At 34.6% G+C, this 25747-nt stretch overlaps 1 protein-coding gene and 2 long non-coding RNA genes across 15 annotated transcripts; 1 reads left to right on the forward strand and 2 right to left on the reverse strand.

Annotated features, from left to right (window-relative positions):
* Nucleotides 1–8252: 8252 nt before the first annotated feature.
* On the reverse strand, nucleotides 8253–10384 carry LOC132049927 (uncharacterized). The gene is made up of 5 exons (XR_009413174.1): nucleotides 10239–10384; nucleotides 9801–9891; nucleotides 9594–9681; nucleotides 9299–9415; nucleotides 8253–8572 (listed from the first exon to the last, which is right to left on the reverse strand). It is a non-coding gene; the product is annotated as an uncharacterized LOC132049927 (long non-coding RNA).
* A 642-nt stretch (nucleotides 10385–11026) lies between these two features.
* On the reverse strand, nucleotides 11027–15234 carry LOC132049928 (uncharacterized). Of its 13 annotated transcripts, XR_009413183.1 has the most exons (6): nucleotides 15003–15234; nucleotides 14863–14891; nucleotides 14590–14655; nucleotides 13836–13962; nucleotides 12262–12456; nucleotides 11733–12171 (listed from the first exon to the last, which is right to left on the reverse strand). It is a non-coding gene; the product is annotated as an uncharacterized LOC132049928 (long non-coding RNA). The 13 variants fall into 13 exon arrangements; XR_009413187.1 differs by lacking the exon at nucleotides 14590–14655 and adding an exon at nucleotides 11027–11489 and having other exon boundaries at nucleotides 11576–12171; nucleotides 14863–15231; XR_009413181.1 differs by lacking the exons at nucleotides 14590–14655; nucleotides 14863–14891 and adding an exon at nucleotides 13648–13740 and having other exon boundaries at nucleotides 12262–13544.
* A 151-nt stretch (nucleotides 15235–15385) lies between these two features.
* LOC132049926 (probable carboxylesterase 18) lies at nucleotides 15386–22425 on the forward strand. The gene is made up of 4 exons (XM_059440906.1): nucleotides 15386–15933; nucleotides 16341–16530; nucleotides 21566–21701; nucleotides 21885–22425. Exons 1-4 carry the CDS (start codon nucleotides 15530–15532, stop codon nucleotides 22181–22183), a joined length of 1029 nt encoding a protein of 342 aa, XP_059296889.1. The 5' UTR covers nucleotides 15386–15529; the 3' UTR covers nucleotides 22184–22425.
* The last annotated feature ends 3322 nt before the right edge of the window (nucleotides 22426–25747 follow it).

Consider the following 25747-nt stretch of genomic DNA (forward strand, 5'->3'; position numbering starts at 1 on the left):
GTCAATCAACAAAGCTACGAAAAATGCAAACGTGCTGTGCTGGCATTTGTTTCAATTTTTATTAATAACAAACTCATTAAGTTTTAACTTTATATATATATATATATATATATATATATATATATATATATATATATATATATATATATGTGTGTGTGTGTGTTTTACATATATATATGTGTGTGTGTGTGTGTGTATATCTTCAAACGGCAACAGTTTCTAGTTTTGTCCCAACATTAAAGTAAATATTTATCTTTTAAGTTTAATTTCAATTTCTTAATATCTCAACTGTCTTGAAATGTTACCTATAATATGGAAGATAACCTCTTAAATAACCTATACAGTAGTATCATTTTGAGAGAGCTATGAGTAATATTTATCAATTTATTTTATCACTAAGCCAAAAAGATAATGACTTCTGCTAAAAGAATCCCTCTTCCCTTTCGTATAGGAGCAGGAGTAGTTAGTATTTGTTCAAAATTCAATAGTTAGCTTCTTGTCGTTCACAAAAAGTTATACTGCAATTCAAATTCAGAAAATATTATCTTGCAATTTAACTTCAAAAAATGTTATCAATAGATTCAAAAACTTTATCTTCCAAATCAAATTCAATGTTATTACATAACCAAATAAAATTGTCTTAAAATTGCCAAGTGGCTTGTTATTAGCTTGCTACTTGGCTTAACCACATTGCTTATACCTCTCCTATTTTATATATAGATAAGTATAGCGTGACGAATTATATAAAGTTAAAAAACAAGCACATGCTTTCTGCCATTAATTTGTTGATAGCTCAAGAAAATATTTTCCGAATATTAATGCGGTTAAAATTTACTATCTTTTGCACAAAATTTCTAAAGATTAACGTGGCAACGCACGTTCATAGAGACTAGTATTAAAAAAAAACACAAATCTCCTACTAGCAAGACTAAAACCAAATTTGTGGACTTCATCACTACAAAAAAGTATGAATTCAAGTAAATAATATAGATTCTTTAGCTAAAATAAATCTTTTAGGCGTATAATTGAATACATCAAGTGCATTTAGTGACCACTTCAAGATTTCATCACATTAAGCAATTAACAAAGGAGAGACCCCGTCTCCCAGTAACAATTTCTATACCTCGAAATTTCTATAAGGGGACAATTTTGCAGCAAATAGCTAGAGCAAAGGAAAAACAACATCAAAAAGACATAATGCATATGCAATTAGCTATAATTAGAGACAGACACAATAATATTCTAGCTAAAAATCTCATTCAGGAAAAAGGATTATAGAAAATATAACCCACTTAGTCCTGATTACCAACAAAGAAACTGACATAAATAAATTAAAAAAAGAACCAAAAAAGGGAGATCACACAGGAAAAAGGATTATAGAAAATATAACCCACTTAGTCCTGATTACCAACAAAGAAACTGACATAAATAAATAAAAAAAGGAACAAAAAAAGGGAAATCACACCAGGAGACAAATAGAACGAAAAAGGACAAACATCGAAAAAGTGAAGACCCATATCCTAATTATGACGAAGAAGACCAATGCACCAAACAGATAGCTCGGGGTGGGCATTCGATTCTTCTGTTCAGTTTTACAAATTTCGATTTAGTTCTTCGACTTTTGATTACTATTTATTAGTGCATATGTTATGTCCAACATCACTACTAATATGTGCTGATGTGGAGTTTAAATAGCCTTAGACTCTCCCACTTTAATAACTAGCTTTTGGAGTATGGTTCTCCTAAAATTATTACAACATACTGAACTATATCAATTCTTCAGTATGGGCCTAATTAATGAGCTATTCTTTTCTAATTCAAAATGGACTATTCTTTTTATTCAAATAAACCCAAGCTTTGAAGTAAAGACAAAATTAAAGCTTGTATGGTCTTAATCAAATGTACTAGTACTATACTCTGAGTCCGCAACTTAAATGACCCAAAAAGTGAGATTTGAAACCAAAATAATCCATTAAAAAAAAAAGATATAAGTAAAACTAATTTAGTGTGCAATTGACTAACCTTTAACTTTTTTCTATTACGCACTAAATTAATTAATAAGGTGTATAAAAAAATGGGCCCTTCTTCGTCCCCACTGATCGGTCCCCCCATTTTTTTTAAAAATCAAAACCGCCATTATCAAGCAAAAAGACTGTGGTCCCACATCAAAGAACGTCCTTTTCGTATTATTTTTTAACCCGAAAGTTGATATTCTCAGATATTTTAATTATTTGAATAAAGCGGCGTAGAACTCGATTTCAAAAACTCAAAAACAATCTTCAATCTAGGTATTTTACTATGAATTTTCTATTACATTGTTAAATATATTATTATTATTATTATCCTAAGCATGATTATTGTGTAATAGTTGCGGATTTCGAAAGAAAAAAAAACTTTTGCGCAATTTTTTCTTGCGCAATTGGGGGCTGTCCACTGCCCCTCTTTTCGTTATTTTTTATTAATTATTGTTAATTGTTAGTTAGCTAATTGTTTATTTGTTAATTATTTATGTAGTATTTGTTAATTGTTTGTTAGCTAATTGTTTATTTTTTAATTATTTATTTGGTATTTGTTAATTATTTGATTAGCTAATTGTTTATTTGTTAATTATTTATTAATTGTTTGATTAGCTAATTGTTTATTTGTTAATCATTTATTAATTATTTGTTAATTGTTTGCAAGATAATTGTTAATTATTTGATAATGAATTGTTAATCTTTATATTTTTATTTGAGAATGATTTGTTAATTGTTTGATTAGCTAATTGTTTATTGTTTGATAATGAATTGTTAATCTTTATATCTTTATTTGTTATTTTATTTATTTGTTAATTGTTTGATTAGTGCTAATTAGAAATCGAGCATCCTTAGTTTAGTATTGAACATCCTTAGTTTAGGTTTGAACATCCTTAGAAATCCTTAGTTTAGGATTGAACATCTTTAGTTTAGAATTGAACATCCTTAGTATAATTTTTCGATAAAAGATTACATAATTAATATTACATGTTAATGATTAATTAAAAATGCGTAAAACAGATACGACACCTCCATGGATCATGACCCCTTTCATCCGGGGCCCTTTGAGCCAGAGGTACTTCATCTACAGCAACATCATAGGTCCCAACTAGTATGGGATGAGGATGTAGCTGCCAGCCGCTTGTTCCATCCCTGGTTGATGGAATAAGCATGGGATATTTTAGGCGCTCGGCCCCCACATCGTCGAGTCTTAGATATACTATATCAGGGCGGTATCTATCGTTGTGTTGCTGCTGGTCAGGTACAACATGATGGGGCTCTTGTGACGGCCATGATTGAGCGATGGTGACCGGAGACCCATACATTTCATCTCCGCACTAGTGAGGCCACCATCACCCTTCAGGATGTGGAGGTCATTTACGGTCTACAGGTAGATGGACGCGCGTTGTATATTGAGGAGCCTCAGCAGATGCGTCGTATCGAGAGGAGTTGACTGGGCTCACTGGTTTCGTGCCTTAAGAGGGTGATATATGGGGACAGACTCGGGTGTTGATGCATTCCCTACATACTCGGCTTGCTCCTCGTAGACCTCGAGCATCCGATTACAGAGGACACACCTCAGGTGGATGTTGACCGACGTGCTCGTCTGTACCTTCTCATCATATTTGGGGGCATCATGTTCCCGAACACATTGGGTTCCCATGTGAGCTTGAGGTATCTGCCGTTTCTGGAGCATCTGGGCAAGTTGGGATGTTACAGTTAGGACGCTACTATTCTGGCTTACATGTATCCAGGATTCTGTCAGATGTCTACGGGCTCGAGAACAGATGTCGTTGCATTTTGCGCGCTCCTCCAAGTAATATATTTAAGTGTGTGTAAATTTATTCTAAATATAGCTTTTTGAAATGACGACTAATAAAACATTTTTTTAATGGCCTTTTCAGATGTAAGTGTGGATTAGGATGAGACCTTTTCAGCCCATAGCTGCTCACCCTCTTTTTGGCTATATTGTTGATATGGTGCCATACGCGCGGAGATGGACGAGAGGCGTAATCCGAGATGTGGATACGCACCACAGAGTTCTCTCGTTCAGGGATCAGTTAGATCGTATGACGGCGAACACAGTAAGTTTTTTTGATTTAACATTAGTATGTTATTTTTTCTTTTTACTATTTTAGTTTTTTTATTGTTAACTAATTCAATTCTTTTTACAGGCTTTTATATGGACACTGTATAATCAGATTTTGGATCAGCTGCCGGTGTTTTGTAGGATTGGTAGGCACACGTGGAGGTCGTGATGTCCGTTGATACATATAGATATTGTTGAGGATCACGCGCCGACCGCGTCTTACCACAATTCGGCCATATACAGAATATACCTGAGCCGGTTACTTGGGAGCACGACCATTATTCGCGGGACGAGCGTGCGACCGTCACTGATGCATGGCGGGCCTTTATGCAGCTCCAGGTCCAGCGTTGGGATCAGAGGATGGGGACGCTAGCGGCGGTCGGACATGCGACTCCGGTCCAGAGGTATATGGAGTGGTACGCGCGGATCACTCGCAACTTGATTGTCAACCCCGTGAGGCCTCGTACAGATGGCCAAGGATATGCAACACTCGTAGGACAGTATGAGGCGTTGGTAAACTTTATTAGTCTTAAACTTAATTAATCGTCTTATGTATTACGTTACAAAGGATGTGCTAGGAGAGGTTGGACCATATGGAGGCCCCTGAGACAACGAGATATGCAGCGCGGATGGTTCGACTAGGCCGAGGGTGGTATGCTACGGGCACGGGGAGCTCGGACGTCTCGACGAGCATGTTCCCAAAGGTATCGGGCGGCGGGGTGGTGGTTATCTTAGAGATGGTGGTGGCAGAGGGGGGGGGGGAGGGGGGGTGACAGAGTGGGTGGGGCCAGAGGGGCTGGTGGCCGAGAGGGTAGGGGCAGAGGGGCTGGTGGCCATGGTGGTAGGGCCGGAGGGAGGTGGCCGGAGGGGCGTACGGAGGAGGGTGGGGCCGGAGGGCGGTGGTCAGTGGATGAGCCGACGAGCATGCTCCCGATTCCGGCTCCGGCCAGCCGGCCTCCGTCGACTTCAGGGCGACCGTCGACACCTCTATATACGCCGGATTTATTTTCAGATCACATGTTCTGGCCATCGTCTGCACAGTCGCCAGTTCGTTATCCACAGGGCAAGCGGCCAGTTCGTGATCTACAGGGCGGTACGGGAGCTGGACTTCGAGTCCTTATTCGAGGACTTTGACATGTTCCGAGTCAAGATGTAAGTGTTTAAAATAATTATTTTAACAAATTAAAATATTTATACTAATTATTATATAATTTTTCATTTCTTAGGTTCCAGCTCCAGCTCCGGCACCATCTACATCTCCGAGCCAAGATGTAAGTGTTTAAAATAATTATTTTAACAAATTAAAATATTTATACTAATTATTATATAATTTTCCATTTCTTAGGTTCCAGTTCCAGCTGCGGCACCACCTACATCTCCGGCTCCGGGGCCCGCTCAGGAGACCGCTGAGGAGCCAGCTTAGGAGCCCTCTCACTAGCCATCTCAGGAGCCCGTCGACACACATGTTTGATTCTTTATAATAAAATAATATATTAATTAATTGTTTATATGTTATTTCATGTTTAGTTTAGAATAAATCTAAACTAAATTGTTTACGTGTTTATTTCAGGTTCATTCTTCTGCGCCTGTGGACCCATCTTCTGCTGAGATTGAGTCATTTCCTGAAGCTGATGACGTTTCGGCCACCGTCATCTCCCACAGGAAGCATATTTTCAACAAGGCCCCAAGGAAGGGAAGGGAGGATGATCATGCCATAGAGCATGTACGGAGTAAGAGGAAGAAGGGGGATGGAGATGATGGTGAGGGTGGTGGAGGTGGTGGGGTTCACCTTAGGCCTAGGGTTATTCTAAAGGCTCCCACATGTGGGACCTAGGGGGATGGAGATTGTGTATTTGTAAATAAAATATACATTTTATGTTAATATTATATTTTTTTGGTATCATTTTCTTAATGATAGTTAGTTATCTTAGTTTTTATTGTCGTTTAATAATAACTCGTGTGACGTCCTAGATTAATCAAAACCCTATAAAATAAAACACTTAAACCTAAAGATAACAAGGTTCCAAACAAACAAAACTTACTTCGGGGCACTTTACAATCCCCAAAACGACGATCCAAACATATAAGTATACTTGATGTGTTGAGCCTACATTATTGTTCGCATAAAAATATATCAGGTCTATATAAAATATTGATATTCCGGCATTTTGAAACATGACTAATCTTTGATCAAAGTACGGAAAAAACGTGAATTTCAAAATTTTTGGCCAAGAACAAAGGGTTGGGGCCGTTTTATTAAACCCTTATTGCGCACTAATACTAAAAGGTACTTAAGTAATTTTTTTTTTTTAATGGATTATTTTGATCTCAAATGTCACTTTTTGAGTCATTTAAGTTGCGGACTCACTATACTCTATTAGATACTCACCTTCCCACCCCCCCCCCCCCCTCCAACCCCATTAGGCAGACAGAACAATCAAACCACATTAATGGAGGGAAAAAGAAGAGGATAAGAAGATTAGAAACAGTTGGTGACAAAGGAAGAGCGACGAAGAAAGAAAAGAAAAAGGCAAAGTTTATCCAGGTAGCTAGAGTAAAGTGACAAAGTAAATAAAATTTCTGTTAATGGGAAACCGAAGTCTTTAAAATATTACTTTGTTCGTCCCATTTTCGAGAGTCAACTAAGTATTTCTTTGATCATAATTTCTTTATACGTCTTTTAAGCATTTTAAGTTGTTAATTAGTATGATATATGGTATTTCTTCTGTCTCAATTTAAGTGTCTTAGTTTGACCGAACATAAAAATTAAGTAACAAAGGGAGACTTTTGAATCGTGTGGTATTAAATTAAAGATGTGCGTAATCCCTTAACTCATGTGGTCTTAAACTTGTCATGTAGGATGTTGGAATTGAAAAATTTACTAAATATAAAAAGAGACACTCTTTTTGAACAAACCAAAAAGAAAAGTACGACACTTAAATTGAGACGGAGGGAGCACTTTCTACGTAATTTTCAAATATATAATTTTTTATTCAAAAAATTTAAAGATTCTATATCCGAATTTATGCTTAAAGTTTATAAGTTTGAATCTCAAACTTCCAATTCATGTGACAGAGAGAGTAGTTTCAAAACTAAATCGGAGAGTCGAAACCAATGAATCAAATCAATCCGGTTCGGTAGGATTTTTCAATCTTTCGAGATTTATGTCCACAGTCCACTCTTGCTCAAGTGAAGACCAGAGAAAGAAAGAAATCTGTGAAGAGAGTAGTAATGGCACGTAAGAGTGAGAGAATATGCTTCCACACAGAGGGACAAAGAACAAGAAGAGAAGCAAAGAACTCCAATTTTGAGGAAAAGAACACGTAAGGAACACAATAGCTGCACAAGTGAAATTCCAAAAACATCGTACCAACAACTCTCATTATTGTGGTTCTGCTCAACTGTTTTTTCAGTTTCCACACATCACGATTTCTCTCTTGCTTTTTGTGTTTGCATATGACGCGTTCAACAGTCAACCGAAGAAACCATCATCATCACCACAAAGAGAGCCTTGATCCATTCGTTAAGTTTTGTTTGAAGTCACAAGAGGTTGTTGGGTTTGATACTACAGAATCACAATTTTTAGCAACATAGGTCATATTTGTCAAAAATATGGTTTAGGTTGAGATTTGAACCCTCGACCTCGGACAAGAAAATCATGCACCAAATCAAGGCTCCAAGTGAATCTCAATATTAAGGGGTGCCATTTTTCTTTCTATATATCAGTTTATGCCCAATATTAATATATATAAAATAAAATTTTCCGACAAAGCGGTGTCGCTCCCCTTGGATCAACGTGAGTCCAACCAGTGGCGGAACTAGAATTTTTATTGAGGGGTGTCAAAATATAAAAAAAGTAAATATACGACGAAATTAAAGGGTTCAACACATAATATATATACATAAACAAATTATTTTTACATATTTACACAGTGTAATATTTTGGCGAAGGGGTGTCAAATGCATGTGGCTCCGCCACTGAGTCCAATCCCTGTATGACATTATGTAACAATGATAAATAATTAAATTTATTCAAACATTGTTCTCATCAAAATAATACAATCAATATAATGCAACACAACATAATATAATACGACTTGAGCGCGGGTCCAACATTCCGGCTTAAATGTACTTTTATGTGAACAATATCACTTCACAATCCGATAATTTAGAAAGAGATAATTAGGAAACTACAATAAGTTAAAAATATGATCCTATAAGAATAGGATGGCACTAAGCACAAAACAAAAGGAAGCTTAGTAAAATTAATCAACTGACAACAATTCTACTCTTAAGAAAGAAAAACATGTTATGACTGCATATCCTTCTCTTCAAGATGTGTTTAAATGGGAGCAGCATGCCAAAATATATTTTTCCATCAAGACTATTTTACACAAGAAAATGGTGAAATTTTCTAAGAATGTCTTTCTCCTTGCTGCCTTTGCTTTTGTTGAAGAAAGATCAATACCTGTGCAAAGACCAAGAAGGCACAATCAGCTCACAAATATCTTTCAAGACATGCCCCTATGTATTTTAGTTTTCCCAAAAATGCAGAAAGAAGATGCAACATGTTACTTGGTTGGTAATTCCACATCTTTTTAGGCTAACGTTGCAATCTCAATTTGATCATAAGATACCGTTTCAAATCTTTTGTCACCAACTCTGCAGCTTGAACTTAGTCTAATTTCTTTTCATCATTAATCATTAGAAGCAGCCAATGCATTTTTACTAACTAATTTGTGCAAATGTACAGCTTAATATGTACATGCACTTAAAAATTTATATTAGCAATTCATTCAGTTGAAGCTGCCTTCTTTTTACAGGTAATACACTATTCCCGTAGTAGAAATCAGTAAAGTGTGAGCTCGAAAAAAGAACAGCGTAATACAACGTGTCTAAAGAACAAAGGAATATCAATCTACCCCTTGATCGTGTAAAGATTAAAGTGAACAACCAAGTCACCTAAGTCACTTATAAAAGTTGAATCTAGAGGTGAAGTGGTTTCTAAGTTTTGTATCCTAATAATACAATTGATAGTTTTTATCCACGACCAGCTACTTAATATAAATACAACATCATAATCAGTCACTAACAATTATCAGTACACAAAACAGAACACTGTGGTTCTTTTTTTTAATTTTTTTATAAAGGGACCCAAAATTTAAAGCGCCTGAAAAGGTATGTGAAATTGTACCTGAAGGGCTTGAAAATTAGAGAATCTGAAATCAACCCTTTTCCCGTGGTTTGACCTGCTTGTTGTTCTGCTTCTGAAACTTGAACGTTTTTCTCTGTCATCTTTCCTCACTCGACACTATAATTATTAATAAGAGAGCAAGGATCCAAAAGTACTAAGTGGTAACTATACTAAGTGGCACGTATACCAAACATTTTTAACCGCGAAGAAGTTAAATCCATAAGAACTTGAAACTCTTTGGAGAACACAGTATATATCAGTACAAAGATTTAGATTATGAAATTAAAAATCATACCAAAATTTTACTGAACAAATCGAGGCGACCTGCGAGGCTCGCTGACTCTTTTATCTTCTGTTCCATAGCAGTAGCGTAGAGCAAACTCCTAAAAAAATGGCTGGACATATTAGGATGTTTACAAATAAGAAGAAAACGCGAGTAAAAACTGTTTATCCTTATTCAAACAACCCACATGCAAAGGCAAATACTGAAAATTTAACGTACCAGAAGCTTTCAATGGTTTCACTGTCGAACACCGCTGCAAATTCAAAGTTGGCGCCAGGATAACTGAGGATTCCTCAACTCCCAGTAGATTCTGGACACAGAGAATTGAAATAAGCTTTTGAACTCCTTCAGAGAGAACTTCTTATAATGACTCCAAATCTAATTTCAAATCAATCTCAAAAATCAAAGATGACCTTCAGTTCTTAAATCAGAAAACAACTCAAGAGTTAATCAACCTCTGAAAAATTCGACTAAAGAACAATAGCAGCAGAGCGAAGGCAAGAAACGAACCCTAAGCAGACACGGATAATCTTTGTACCATCAAGCCTTTGCATGAAATATTGGTGAAAAGAGGGGCAAGGCGGGCTCGTTTTCACCTTCATATTTGTTTTATTCAAAAGGGTTTTGATTCAATTTGATTTGATAGTTTCAACTTACTGCAAAAGTTTTACTCATATTCAAAAGGGTCTTGATTCTAGAAGATGCAGATGCCAGAACGTATGCATCAATCTCCAATCCAGCACTCAAGACAAACTCCCAAGAATTGTCATTCTCTGTCCATGTTGATATCTCTACTCCAGCTTGACACTGTAAAAGAATGATGCTATTTATCAACCCAAAAACTCCGTGGATCGGCAAAATATATAGAAATGGTCTTAAATGGCAACACAATCCCCTTTTGTTCAAACTATGCATGATGGGCAAAAGAGGCTTTAATTGCATCTTAAGTGATACTATCTAATTCTGTATGATAAATGAGATATACCATGTGACTTCCAAAAGTCTACCAATTTCAAATAGCTGGTTTGGCCCTCTATTCTTTTCTTCCTTTTTTTTTTTTTAATTAATTCTCAAAGTAACTAATTTAAATACACCTCCCCAGAACAAATTGACAACAGAACAAAGCACTTCTATCCTTCACATTTAAAGGAAATTCCAAAACAGAGCAAGTGCCAAAAACATATCATGTTGAAAATTGTAATTAGTTTCAGTATATGAGGAGCAGTAAATAAAACAGGCCTTGCTGAGAAATTCTTCAGTCGTGAGTAAAGCCTTGGCCTATTTTTTGTACCTGTAACGTGCAAGGCTCTATTCTCATTTGGCCTTCCCCTTTTGCTCCACGCATGCCATACCCAAAACAAAGAGAAAAAAGGAGCGCAGAAAAAAAAAACAGTTAATTCATAAAACATAGATAAAATGTGGTACCAAGAAAGTTGAGAACAAACTGGCTGCAAATGATTTTCTTCCATATCAACATTCTTAAAACTCATATTAACACTTAGCTTCTAGAAATGAAATAACAAAGATCAATTTCGTCCCAAGAAGAAAATTTGTTTGCACCCCTACGTAAAGATAGGGGTAACACATGGTTCGAAATTGCTTTTGCCAGAAGCAACTGGATATATTGCTAGCACCTGTCCATTTGCAAATATGCTATGTATATATGCAAATATAATGATTTCTGGTGTAAGAGTTGGAAATTGCTTGAGAATCACATTTGCTTGATGCCAAGATGATTGACTGAGTTCGATTTCCACCATTCCAAACTAAGCAAGCTCTCCGTATATCTAGCTTCACATTCCGGATGAACCTTTCCACACCCTTAGCTGCAACCATATTTCGGATACCTTCACCAACATGAAATACTTCAGTCCTCTTTCTGACCAGATTGTCTCTATCCATGCAGTCCTGAAAGCAATCAAAAAGCACACTATAAAAGGAAAGTGCCTCTATAAAAATGTTAAAAATGAAGGTTAATTATTGTTTGCTTCAACCTCACAGACAACCACCACAGATGATCTTAGCCCTCTAACTCGCACCATATTGTCCAAATAATCTTGTCTGCAGATCATTGTCCTTGTAGTGTTATAATAGACATCCACTCATCTGCTTTAACATCGACTAATTCTGCCCCGAGTTCTTTCATATCAAACATAAAGACTATATAAAATGAAAAGGGCAGATTTTAACGAATTGGCAAAACTTTTTAATCGCTCCCCTGTTTTTTCGATTTTCTCTTTTTCTTGGTGTCCTATGATAGTTATCTTCAGAAGCTCAATTGGACAGTTCTGTTGTGCTGAAAGAGCTTGCATCAATCCCGTACTCTGCGTTCCAGTTCTGATGTTACAATTAACCAAATCGATCTTGGTTGCACCTTCAACATTTTTAATTATTGATTGAACTCCTGCAAATTGCATTATTGACTGAAGGGAATTATTTAGTGGCAGTTTAAGGTTTCTGGTGTGGTACCTAATGCCACAGTGCTTAAAAACCTTAATTTGCTTTCAAAACCGGGGACCTTGCTATATCTCGATCAATCCTTTCTTGTAAAGCTTCACCAAAATAGAAACAAAGTCTCTCGATGTATTACCTGTTCAAGATATATTTAAGTAAATAAAAGTGTATCTGCTCTAATAGCTTAAGCTTTTAGATAAATTCATCACACACAGTTCAACATTACCTGTAAAGGATTCCTTCCATAAGCAACATAGGATAAGATTTGCTAGCCAGATGAAGTTGCTGTTGATCCACTTCTTCTGCAGCACCTACAAGGATAATGATATGCTTCTTTTTCTCCATTTAATTTTTCTTTTTCTTTTTCTTTTTTGGCAACTTGCTCCCTCGTTTACTGTTTTTTGATTCCGCTTGAAATGTACTGCTGCAGAAAATTCATATAAGAGAAACTAACGACTGTTAATTTCACCATTATTCAGCATTAGCTTAGTAACACAAAATACACGGTACTTGAATCAAAAGATGATAAATATCGACTCTTAAGATAATAAATCTTTATTTACCGAAGATAAACTTTACTTTCACTTGTAAATGTAAGACCACGTAACATTATCCTACAGCTTGGACAGATGAGAAAAGAGGAAATTCCTTAGTTGTTGTTGTTTCTTCTGATGCATAATGGGAGCTTCAGCCATTAGAATGTGATAACCACCTAATGTAGAGAGTTGGATATCCGAGACCACTTTTGTACACTATTTGGATTCAATAACATGGCAAAAACTCCAAGAACTGCTCTCTCCTATCTTTTCCCCTCAATGTATCTGTCTCTTATGGCATTTCATCCAGAAAGGCACTTTGATAATACAAAGAACGACTACAAAGGATCATATTACTGACATTTGATACTCACTCGAGTGGATTATACAAAGTCCAGTCATGAGATTGACTAACAGTTAAGGCAAGCTTGGAAATACAAAAGACAGATTTCAAGAAGTGAGAGCTTTACAAAGGTCAAGCTTAATAACCAAAAGAAACTGGATAGAGAATGTCATATATAACACGTAAAAATTGAAAATAGTTAGCTCAAGTCACAAAGAATTGTCCTAGAATACATATTTGTACCATAACATGAGCAAATAGAATGTGGTTGGGAGAGAAATCAAACCAGGAAGCAACAAAAAATACTTGCTCAGGGCCTAAATGATGCAGAATCCATTTCGTATTCACATAACAGTACTTGAGAACGTATGTTGTCCTGACGGAAAAGTGTACTCTACCACTCCAATTGTGAAGCAGAATAGTTGTTAAGAAGACTGTCTCATCCTTGGCAATTTTGCCAATCTTCTCATAGTAGGTAATGAAGGGCAGTGGGCTTGAATTCTCGGTACTCCCTATTAGAATCCCCGATTTGAATACGCAAAAAATTAGCAAGTTAAATGGACCGGCATTGTAGCTGGCCGGCTTATTCTTATACCTTTATAGACTCCATTTCAACTCCCTCAATGTTACCTATAAGGTGTTACGCCGATAATTAATATATCGGTAAAAGGAGTGAAAGTCTCAAGAGAACTGATTGCAAGTCACAAGTTAGATAGAGAGATGCAAATTTCACCATGATTCAAAAGAGCAAATATAACTCTAAACTTTCACCATGACATGCAACGGAAGAAAGGTGCTAAGATAGGTTGCTAAGTGATCTAGAGCTCTGATGGCAAAATGTAGAAGAACTAAGTTAACTCAATAAATTTTCACTTTCACGGTCAATTATTAAGAGAGTCAAGGCAGTATATCAAACATTACCAAGATCTAGACTCCATCCATTGTTAGGAGCAACCAAGTAAAATTGCTATATGCAAGAGGGTAGCAACTTTTCCATATTGTACAGGACCGACACTTGCACCTATCTCCTTACAACTCAAATCATTTCCTGCAAACCACAAAAAACATGATTAGGAAATATAAGTTGCAAGAAAAGAGAAATATGTTAGAAATTACACCAAATTTCCATTAGTGTTTCTGGTGGCCCTTGGAAAGGGTGAGTTTTATGAATCAACTGCTGCATCCTAATTTCCTCCCACACATACTTACTGATCTATTGTTTCCCATAAAGTGACGTCAAGCCAAAAGTCAATTGCTCGGCAACTAAAATAATGTAACTCACATGAACTTCAAGGGAATTCTCGGCAAAATGGTAACTTCTTGATAGTCCTATATTATTTTATTATATTCTTTTGGATTAGTCATAGTATTCTCACTCTTAAATAAAAAAAAAAATACAAAATTCAAAGCATGGTATTCTTCATTTTAGGTTGCTAGAGCAGGCCTAATGCGAATTCAAGATCAAACGCATGACATAAAAGAGTGGTGGTAATGAGAATTAATTTCAGCAAGATCATATAGAAAACCACCAATATTTCACCTTTTCACTCATGAAATTTTCGGGTGCAAATTTTAAAGAAATTTAGAACATTGTGCAATTTAATGTGCAAGATGTTTGGTTGGGTTAGATGTTGGGTACAACACTTGCCATCAACTTGGATCATCAACGACTCACTCATAAAGTGGTCGAAATTGGACGTGCATGTGCTAAAAAATTAAGGGCGGCTCAATTGCAGAAACCCTATCAAAAGAGGAAACAAATAAAAAAGAACAGTTAATTTAGGCATATTATCAAACACCCTCAGTGCATCAATGTGCAAATAAGATACGGTCATATAAGAGCATATGAAACTATCCAAAAGAACAGAGAAATTAACATATACCCACAAAAAATTCATTAGCAAAAATTGAGTGCACTAAATAAAGGCAATAACAGAGAAGAACTCACCAGAATTGAACAAACTAAAGCATACACAACTTGGAGATCCAGTTGAGAAATTTGAAGGGAAAAAAAAAACCAGATGATGTGTATGCAGCATTTTCTAATACATCAAGCAAGAGGAGGAACAAAAATTAAACAAAATTTACCGAAAGGAGCAGAGCAGTAAAAGATAGAGGGCAAACTGGAAAAAGTGAAGAAGAGAGTAAGCGCAGCACAAAGTTGATATACTCTGAAGTCTGAACTTGTGAATAGGCTGTGAAATCCGGGTATATACATTGCAGTCCACGTGGTTTTGGGACAGAGTGCAACTCATGTTGCTTTTTGTACAATAGCTTGTAGCATGTGTTCGTCCTAAAACTGTCGTTTCTAATATAGTAGAGATATGTTAAACAACCATCCAAACAGAAATGGAACGTAAGTGAGAGAGAATACGATTCACATGGAAAAACAAAGAACACGAGAAGCAAAAAAAACTCCGATTTTGTGGAAAAGGACACGTGAGGAAGAAGTGAGAATAACAACTGGACAAATTGAAATTCCATAAATACCCTTCATCACACTAACAACTCTCACTTATTCTGTTCAACTACATTTCCGCTCAACTTTCTTATTTCAATTTCCACACATCACAGTTTCTCTCCGTTTTTCTCTCTCGCTTTTATTGTTTACATATATGGCGAAGAAATCATCGCCTGGACTTCCTTGGAAGACACGTGTCGCGCTATACGTCGTCTCTGCCGTTACAGACTATTCACGCCGTCCAAACGGCACAGTTAACCGCCGTCTCCTATCAATCTGCCGTCTCAGAACATCGTCCAATCCTAATCCAATCAACAACGTTAAATCCTTTGACATAACCGTTGATTCTTCCCGTGATCTGTGGTTCCGTCTGTTCATACCAACAACAGATGAATCTCGGAACTTGATTTCACTTCCCATAATTGTATTCTTTCACGGCGGTGGATTTGTTTATCTCAGCGCTGATACGACTGCGTACGATGCTGTTTGCCGCCGTTTCGCGAGGAAATTGCCGGCTGTTGTTGTCTCCGTTAATTATCGGCTGGCTCCGGAACACAGGTATTATCAGAGGCGGATGTAATTTGAAATTATTAATTTTGGCGCAAAACATAAATTCATGTGTAAACATTTGCTAAAACTATACTCATTTCGAATATCGAGAGCTAAACAAGAAAATTCTTAGATCAAGATTTATTCCTATGTCTATTAAATATTTTAAATTATTAATTATTACGACTTATAGTATTTTTTATGTAATTTTTAAATATGCAAGTCATTTTAAAAAAATTTGTATGTCTGAATTTACGGTCAAATAAATAAGTTTAACTTTCAAAATTCAAAATATATCACATAAATGGAGTAACAACTAGTAAATATGAATTCATAACTTTAAAAATACAATGAATTCATTGCTAAAACCTTAAGATTGAAGTCATAAAGCTTAAATTCTGAATCCGCCTCTGCAGGTATCCAGCACAGTATGGTGATGGATTTGATGTGTTGAAGTTTCTTGATAATGAGAAGAACAGGGGGATATTGCCGGAAAATGTTGATTTGTCTTGTTGCTTTGTTGCCGGAGATAGTGCCGGAGGTAACATCGCTCATCATGTCGCTAAACGTGCATCGGAGTTGACGTCGGACTTCAACTCACTTAAGGTAGGCCCCCCTCTCCATCTTCTCATAATGATGATATGCCATGCCCATACATATGCCACGTCATACATGTAATATCTCTGCGATATCTATTTTTAAATAGAAAATTCCAAAGAAAAAATGCAATTAAATGATTAACTTAAAAAAAAAAGGAAGATAAAGATAGAAGTTATTAATTCAAGTAAAACTGGAATAGTGATATGGCTGTGGGAGAAAAAATAGGAAGTGAGAGAAAAGTTTTTAATTTTATGGACAAGTTATTTAATTATCTAAACTATGGTTAGAGCTTTGTCTTAATCAATTAAATCTTAGCCATTAATTTTAACTTAAATATATTCTAATCTAAATAACTTGGGGAAAATGGAAAAGAGCGAGAAATTTATCAATCCCACCACAATTATTATTGCTGAATTATCGTGTCAGTTATTTAAAAAGGTAAAAATCCCTTACAAAATCTCTTCTTATTTCCTTTTCTTTTTTCTTTTTGTTTTGCATTGAAGCATAAATACACACGTGACTCCAAGTATATACTGTATTTTTATTAATGGTTTTGGGAAAAAAGAAATTATAGTAATAAATTTTGAAAGCTGAAGTATATATCGAAAAATCATTGTGTAAAAATCTTTGTATGTTGAAGGTACATTTTTTGCGAAAGTAGGTTATGATGCATTAGTAGTTCAATCGGGCAATTTGCAGGATTGTCCTTCGCTGGGGCTGGTCTTTAATTTTTATTCCTCAAAATGGTGATCTTTAACTTTTTATTTCGCTGAGGTAATTTCAAATTTTTAATTTGCAAATTTTTGCCATTTTTTTGCATTTTTTTTTTTGTACCGTTATTCGAACCCACAACCTCGGGATATTAGGCGAAGGGCAAAATTTAAAGACCACCAATTTGAAGGGCAAAAATTAAAGACCACCCCAAATGAAAGGCAATCCACGCAAAAAAAAAGAGTTCAAACTAAGTTAATAATTTAACCAATTAATATTTTTGAATAATTAAACATAAAATAAACCTATTTAATTGTTTTACCCGCTTTAAACGTTCGCTAGCCTATTAATAATCAAATAACTATTATTTAAGCCTAGAATTTAGGGAATAGGACTAACTAGTATAACAAGTAGCTTTAAACCAGCATTTTCCTTCTTTTTAGGCTTTATTTAAGGTAGACCTTTATTATCCTTAATAAATAAATACTACGTAGTTGTTTTTAACGTCCACGTTACATAACCCTTACCGCACCCCACTCCACGACTTCATGATCTCCAATAACGCTAATTATTATTTTAATATTACATGAATAAAGTTATGTATATATTTATGCATGTATGTGCTTGCATGCCACATATATATGTATATTTAAGTTTCATTTATCTCGTATTCTCTATTATTTAAATAGATAAATAAATTTGGATTGTCATTAAAAAAATACTTTCTAAACTCATATCTATCTTTTCAGTTATTTGAAAAATGCAACATAGTATGAAGTTTATACTACATTCACATGAACGGAAAATATTGATTACTTTTACCATATTAGTTACCAATTTTTAATTATTTAATATAATTTAACAAATACATATTTTATATCAAGTAATAAATAATTTTTAATGTTTCATAATTTATCTCTTGTAGATTGCTTGTACGTATTTCTTTGCTTTTATGCCTTTCCATTTGTTAATCAAGTCGTTAGTTATATTTTGGTCCAACTGTGGAAACATTGCATTACAAGTCTCCACTTTTTTCAACTTTGAACAAAATGAGAGGAATTGAACAAAAGGGGTAAATATATTGAGCAAACAAATCTCATCAGTTGCTCTACATTCTAGTACAGATTTTCTCCCTTGATGATTAAACTTTTACCTTTTCTTCACTTTTTCACGTCATAGTTAGTTGAGCGCTTGATTCTAATTAGAGGCCTCTTGCCACGTGTACCAATTACACGAATTTGGGTCCATTAAGTAAAGAATATTTATCTTTTATTCTGATATATTCCTTTCGTCTCCATATTCTTTCCATAATTTAATAATAGTGTCGGTCAAATTAATTAATAAGTGTTTGGACATAAAGTATGTGATATTTTCTTTAAAAAAAAATGGTATGTGAGAAAAGTATAAAAAGGATATGTGAAAATAGTGGCGGAGCGAGGAATTTCAAGAGGGGTGTTCAAACTTTAGATAGTAAATAATTTTTTGATGATTAAGTGCACTAATAAAAAAAAGAATGGAAAATTACATAGGGTACCTATTTAAGACTTTTTATTACAAAATATATAGATATTTTTTCTTATTTACAAAAAATAATGATATATTACGAATATTTTTCTTTTTTTTAATTTTTTTAAAAATAATTTTTTTAATTTTTTTTAATTTTTAATGTTTCAAATTTTAAAAATTACCTCAAATTTTTGTGTATGTGTTGTATAAAAATGTATGAAATGTGTATGTGTGAGCGAAATTTTTAATATAATTTTCATACGCAAAATTTTGGCGAAAACTGTGGAAATCATTGTATGAGAGTTAAAGTTACACTTTTTGTTGTTGTAGTTGTATTAATTTTGAACAAAACCTAATATGAACTTTATATACAAAAAATGTGAATGAAAATCTAAGTCTTGAGCGAGATACACATTTCATACAGATTCTCCATACATAAAATTTTGAGCGTAATGTTTAACATAATCGAGATATACACATTTCATAGTTAGTTTCATACATAAAATTTAGCGAATTTTTTTGCCACGTGACCAAGATATATACATTTCATACACAAAAATTTGAGCGATTATTTTAAGTTTGAATGTGATGTATCAAAGTTGTACACAATGTTGTTGTAGTTGTATTAATTTTACGAAATCTAACATGAACTTTATATATGAAAATGTGAGCGAAATTTTAAAACTTGAGCGAGATACAAATTTCATATTGTTTTTATTTAAATTTTGAGCGGATTTTTAAGCATTGAACAGGATATACACATTTCATACATTTTTTATACCATTTTCATACACTAAATTTTGAGTGAACTTTTCAAGCCTTGAGCGACATATATACATTTCATACAACTTTCATACATAAATTTTTGAGCGAAAAAAATATTTTTTTTAAAAAATAAAAGAAATATTTTAAAAAAATAAAATGTTTTTTTTAAAAAAAAATTTGAATTTTTTTATTTTAAAAAGCATGTTTTGTATAGGGTTTGTAATGTTATGTTTTGTAAATATAAAACTATCATCACGTTTCATAATATTTCTTCTTAAGATGTATATATACGTAGTTATCCCTAAAAAATAAAATAAAATCAAACTACGCAATATTTACAGGAGCTTAGGCCTAGTTTTAAAGGAAAAAGGCAGGCCCACAAAATTATGTGGCACAAGGTGCAATTTGCAGGATTTCCCTTCACTGCGGGTGGTCTTTAATGTTTGTCCCTCAAATCAATGGTTTTTAATTTTTGCCATTCGCTAAAAGTCTCTTGGTTTCGGATTCGAACCCCGTTCAATAAAAAATTAAAAAATATTCGTAAGGCATAAGTTTGGATTCGCAGGGCATTAGTTGGACCCGAACTTTTTCTGTAAGGCATAAGTTGGATTTCAAACTCTGCATAAGGCAATATATATATATATATATATATATATTCCTGGAATTTTACAAACCTCTGCCTTAAGGCCTAATTTTGGGTAAAAATTTTGCCTTCTTATGCCTTGCGAATCCCAAATTCTGCCCTGGGAATCCCAACTTATGCCTTGCAATTTTTTTTTTTTTTTACTGAGCCTGGGTCCGAACCCAGGTTCTCTGAGTGTTAAGCGAAGAGCAATTATTAAAGACCACCAATTTAAGGGGCAAAAATTAAAGACTAGCCTAAAAAAAGAGCAATCTGCACAAAAAAATGAAACTTGGACGCAAGTAGTCATTTTTTTGTGCGGATTGCCCTTTAAAGGCATGGGTCTTTAATTTTTGCCCCTCAAATTGGTGGTCTTTAATTTTTGTTCTTCGCCTAATACCTCGAGTATAATGTGAATCCTACCAAAAAAAAAAAAAAAAAAAGGTTTGTAGCAAAGTTAGGCCTATTCGTGCAAAAGTTAGGCCTTAAGGCAGAGGTTTGTATAATTCCAACTAAGTTAAGATAAAAAAAAAAAAGATTGTTTGTCTTCCGGTGAAGGCCAACCTTTACCTTAAGGTAGAGTTTGAAATCTTGCCTAAAGTAGAGTCTTGCAAAACTCTGTCTTTTTTGCTTTGCAAATCCAAACTCTACCTTGCGATTTTTTTTTTTTAAACAAAAATTTTAACTGAGCGAGGGTTCGAACCCGAAATCAAGAGATTTTTAGCGAAGGGAAAAATTTAAAAACCACCAATTTGAGGGGCAAAAATTAAAGACCAGTGCCTTTGAAGGGCAATCGTGCAAATGACACGGAAGTAATCAAACCTGGACGTCCTACAACTTTATGCATGTGCTCTGCCGCTGAGCTACTGCTCTCTATTGTGTCAAACGGTCTTCAAGCTTCTGTATATACGCATATAAAGTAATATTTGATCTATATATAGTTTAATTTTCCGGCGAAGGGTGTTCGGTTGACCACCCTTGCACCACCATCGCTCCGCCCCTGGTGAAAATTGTAGTTTTGTTGGGACATACATTTAACTTCAAAAAAAAAAAAAAAAAAAAAAAAATGTAAAAAATTTGTGAGTAAAGACTGATCAAAATCGCTTTCAAACCTGAAACTCATAACATTTTTTTTTTTTTTTTTTGGTTGAAATATTACTCTATCTGTTCTGAAAAAGAAAAAAGAAAAAAAAAAGTCCAAACAGCCCGACATGGGAACTAATATGAAATAGTGGTACTTTTAAAAATGTATATGCCCTATTTGCCCAAAATCTAAGCATGTTAAACTAATCAAGCTGAAGAGACAATTTTCCCTGAATCTGGATTTGCCATTTACTGTATTTTGTGCTTCAGTACTCTAGTTTAAATAGCATCAGCCTTTTAAAAATAATTTACTTTTTATGATGTAAGTATTGAAAAATCATCTGAATCTAAAAGGTGATTGGACTGGTGGCTATACAACCGTTTTTCGGAGGGGAAGAACGAACCGAGGCAGAAATAAGGCTAGCAAAAATTGACCCATTGGTATCATTGTCTCGGACAGATTGGATGTGGAAGGCATTCCTGCCTCCAGGTGAATCTAGAATTTAAATTTTATGCATTTGAATCCGTAATTCGACCACTTTCATCAAATTTATTGGGTTCAAAATCTATTATTTTTACAAAATTAATGAATTCTTTTAACACATATGCGCCTAAGACAAAATCCATGAGTTCACATGAACTCATAACTAATACATGGGATATGCCCCTGCAGGTGAAGGGATAGACCGGGACCATGAGGTTATTAATGTTAGCGGTCCAAGAGCTATTGATATATCAAAGCTGGACTTTCCGGCAACAATGGTGGTGGTGAGTGGTTTTGATTCCCTTCAAGATTGGCAAAGGAGGTATTATGAGTGGTTGAAGAAGTCTGGAAAAGAAGTTTACCTATCAGAGTATCCAACCATGGTGCATGCTTTCTACATTTTCCCTGAGCTTCCTGAATCTACACAACTAATTCTTGAGATTAAAGACTTCATTTATAAGCAATGCTCTAAGGTTGTGAAGACTTGATGTGTCATATATATTGCTTCTTCACCAACCAAGACATCAAATCATATGTGATAATTATACGGTTCTCATGGAGCTTAAACCAGTATGTGGTGCTGTTTTAGTAAAAAATTGTTGGTACTTTCTATAGTTACCCCTATTGTAATTTAATTGTTGCTAAGTTATTTCCTCCGGATCCCCTAGCCTTATGGGGCTCCTTTGGAAAAATCTATAAGTTACATGTATATATATATATTACTTTTGTTTCCTTTTTTTTTTTTTTTTTTGGGTTTGGTGGAGAGGTGTGTGGATCAATGTTAGGAAGCAAAGATTGGTAAATCCAATTTGAATAAGTACTATCCTAATTGCATATTTGATTACTTACATAAATTTACTAGTTGTATTTATTATATGTGTATAGAAGTATACAATCAATAAATAATTTATGTATATCGGCTAGAAAAAAATATGGTGAATTCGGTGGGACTTTTTGTGTAAAAATCCCTTAATTTTATGCAAAGTATTAGAATTAGGCTCATTATTAATAAGAAAATGAGAAATAATAGGAGTTCCGCATGTTCATTGATCTCTCTATCTCCTAATAAAAGATCAACTTATTTATCAAATGAAATCCCAATAGGGCATGTTAATAAAAATAGAATGAGAAAAGATGTTAATCTGGCTGAGACACACCAAATTAGTCTAACATAAAACGGGATACAATGAAAATGATTGTATCTTTGCTCAGGGCTCAACTTCTTGAATGAAAAACTTTTAAGACTTTTCTTAGCGCTTACTTGTGGAAAGGGAAACATCGAAATTGTAAATAATTTTTCCAAAGCAAAAACAAAACAGAATCATGCGGTACAAAGGGACTAATACCAAAGACAGGCACAGAGAATATGATATAGGTTGGAAAGGCGTATTGTTGGGATTAGTTATGCAAGAAGCCACAAATTAGGGGTAATGCAGATCACGTTATTGGTTTCGTTTTAATGAAAAATGCATTGCATGCGATGACATGAGGTTCAAAGCTATGATTTCTTACAAGTTTTTCACTCTGAAGGAATTTTGCAAGTGACTTGGCAATGTATAAAGCTGTTACGCTATTAGTAATGATAACTATTTGCATCAGATAGTTTGAGACAGCCCGGAGATAGAAGCAAATCAAATAGGGAAAGGGTAAAAATACCCTTAATTTATTAGAAATGGTTCAAAAGTGTCCTCCTTCCACCTATTGGATATGTTTTCTAATAATAGGGAATTGAGGATAGTGTGATGCCTTAAAGCAATGTATTAGCTTAAACAACTGAGATATTACAAGAAAATATATCCAATGTCCTGGTAAAGTTAGGACTGTTGTAATCTATTAAGTAACTAGTAAGCTTCTATCCTACAATATACGTGGTGTTACAACTTGAAGAACAAGACTTGTAATCCTCCTTTGTTAATTGGTAATGTCATTCAAGTGAGAAGTGATACATAGAAATGCAGTCTCACTGCATGGGAAAGTAAGGCCCCCTCTTGGATAATCAAATCTGGATTCTTCCTCTGCATGCCTCAACAAGTCTTGAAACAAAGGATGCTTCAAGCAAGAGATTGGAACCACGAATCGATGCTTATTATTATGGCTCTCTCCAACATAAACTGCCACATGATCCTTGGGAACATCTGCTAACTTTGTTGATGCTGATGAGGTGGTTGTAGTTAATGTTTGGCGGAGAAGAATATTGTGTTTAGCATGATGAAAGAGCGTCTTGAGTTGAATTCTCATGATAGATGGACCTCTCTTCAACTTTAACAAGCTTCAAGTGATATATGTCTTGCGAAAAAAATAAGCTTATGCTTTTTGCGAATGATTTCTCTGATATATATAGAGATTAGTTGGAGTCTTGGAGAAGTTACTTGAATTGTTTGTAGTATCCCAGCAGTGGTCTCAGTTGCTTTTTTTTTTTTTTCCTCCCAACTTGTAGCTGCACAAAGATAGGATAAAATTGGATTTAACAATACATTTCTGACGTAGCACATTTTTCTTAGTTCATAACCGTGTACTCTACGTAGACTTAAGTCTTTTCTTTTCAACTTTTTTTTTTGTTTTTTCTGTTTTTCAAAAACAGTTCATTGCTTTTGCTGCTCTTGATCTTTTCAGCCTTGAGATGAAGATACATGTACTCAATACTTAAGATGATACACATGGGCCCTTTTTGTTTGGTTGTAATGTAAGTTCATATTTCCGCGGGTGCTGCACTAATTTCATTGTATTTGCAGCAGCAATTGCTGCTCATTAATATAAGCTTTATACAAGCAATTATGGTATGAGTTAAGTATGGCATTTCTTCTATATAGGAACTAAGCCAATTGATGAAGGAGCGTAAATAAGAGTTATGGAAATCTACTGAGGTAAAGAATTTTCCTAAAGATCAGAGAGGGACAATGGATTTGGTGAATAAATGGAACTTAGTTGATTAATTAGTTACTATTTGCTTCCATTTGGTAATATTCTACCAATTAGTATGTGCCCAAGCTGCGCTGAACACCACCATTGTAAAAAGAATCTGCGCTGAACACCACCATTGTAAAAAGAAAAAGGTTATGTCAGTTAGTTGCAAGTGAATATAGGAAAAGATCACTGCTTTGTCGATTAGTGCCCCTCAAATTATTATTTTTACTAGTCCATTCACCAGTTGTTCTTTATTTAAGAATTGTGACATATCTATGTTTTGGGTCCCTCGGTGATTCAATCAAGATTGATTCTTTCCTGTTTTCACAATAATAGTAGTTTATTTTGATCTCCATAGCTGCCCTACCATTTGGGATATGTCTTTATCTACCCATCATCAAGAGCACATACATGTTGCATTATCTGAGTATTATTTGGTGCATATTGCTATATGCATCTAAATTCTAATATTTAATCAATCATTGATCACAAGTTGCCATTGCCGTTGCTTCTTTTGGACAAGTTATTCATGCATTTACTCTTGTAATCTTAAGTAATGAAGATTTGTTGTACCAAACAAGTACTAAACAGATTTGATTCAGCTAGTTTTAAGATAAGGCATCAGACATTTTTGTCTTCATTTGTTGTATGAGGTTAAGCTAGTTCTACTTCTTATATTCCGCCTCATTTCTATATCTGCAGGCAGAATATAACTTGAGATATTCCAACAATAAGTTTGAGAGTGACTGTTTTTTAAAATTTATGCAGAAGCAATATGGAAGACGAAAAGAAGTTGTGCCTTCCTTTAAGCTAAATATTAATAGCACAAGTTTATTTTGTATATTAGATAAAACATTGAAATGCATATTTCGCCGTTTCAGTAGACTCTGATTTAAAACTACAAATTACTAAGATGCTTTCAACAGTCAAACAAAAGTTAGAAATTGTAAGCACATTTTAAATGCTGATATTTTCCAAAAGATGTGAATTAACAGAAGGATTTACATTCTGTTCAGTCAAAATGCTTCATTCTTACTGGTATTTGAGTGTCTTATTCAACTCTTTCTTGTCTCCACACTGCCTTGTTGCAAAAATGAATTGGAAGATTAACCTATATATCATGTACTACAATAGAATCTGTTGTTTCT

This window comes from Lycium ferocissimum, chromosome 3, assembly GCF_029784015.1.
Source record: "Lycium ferocissimum isolate CSIRO_LF1 chromosome 3, AGI_CSIRO_Lferr_CH_V1, whole genome shotgun sequence".
Classification (NCBI taxonomy): Eukaryota; Viridiplantae; Streptophyta; class Magnoliopsida; order Solanales; family Solanaceae; genus Lycium; species Lycium ferocissimum.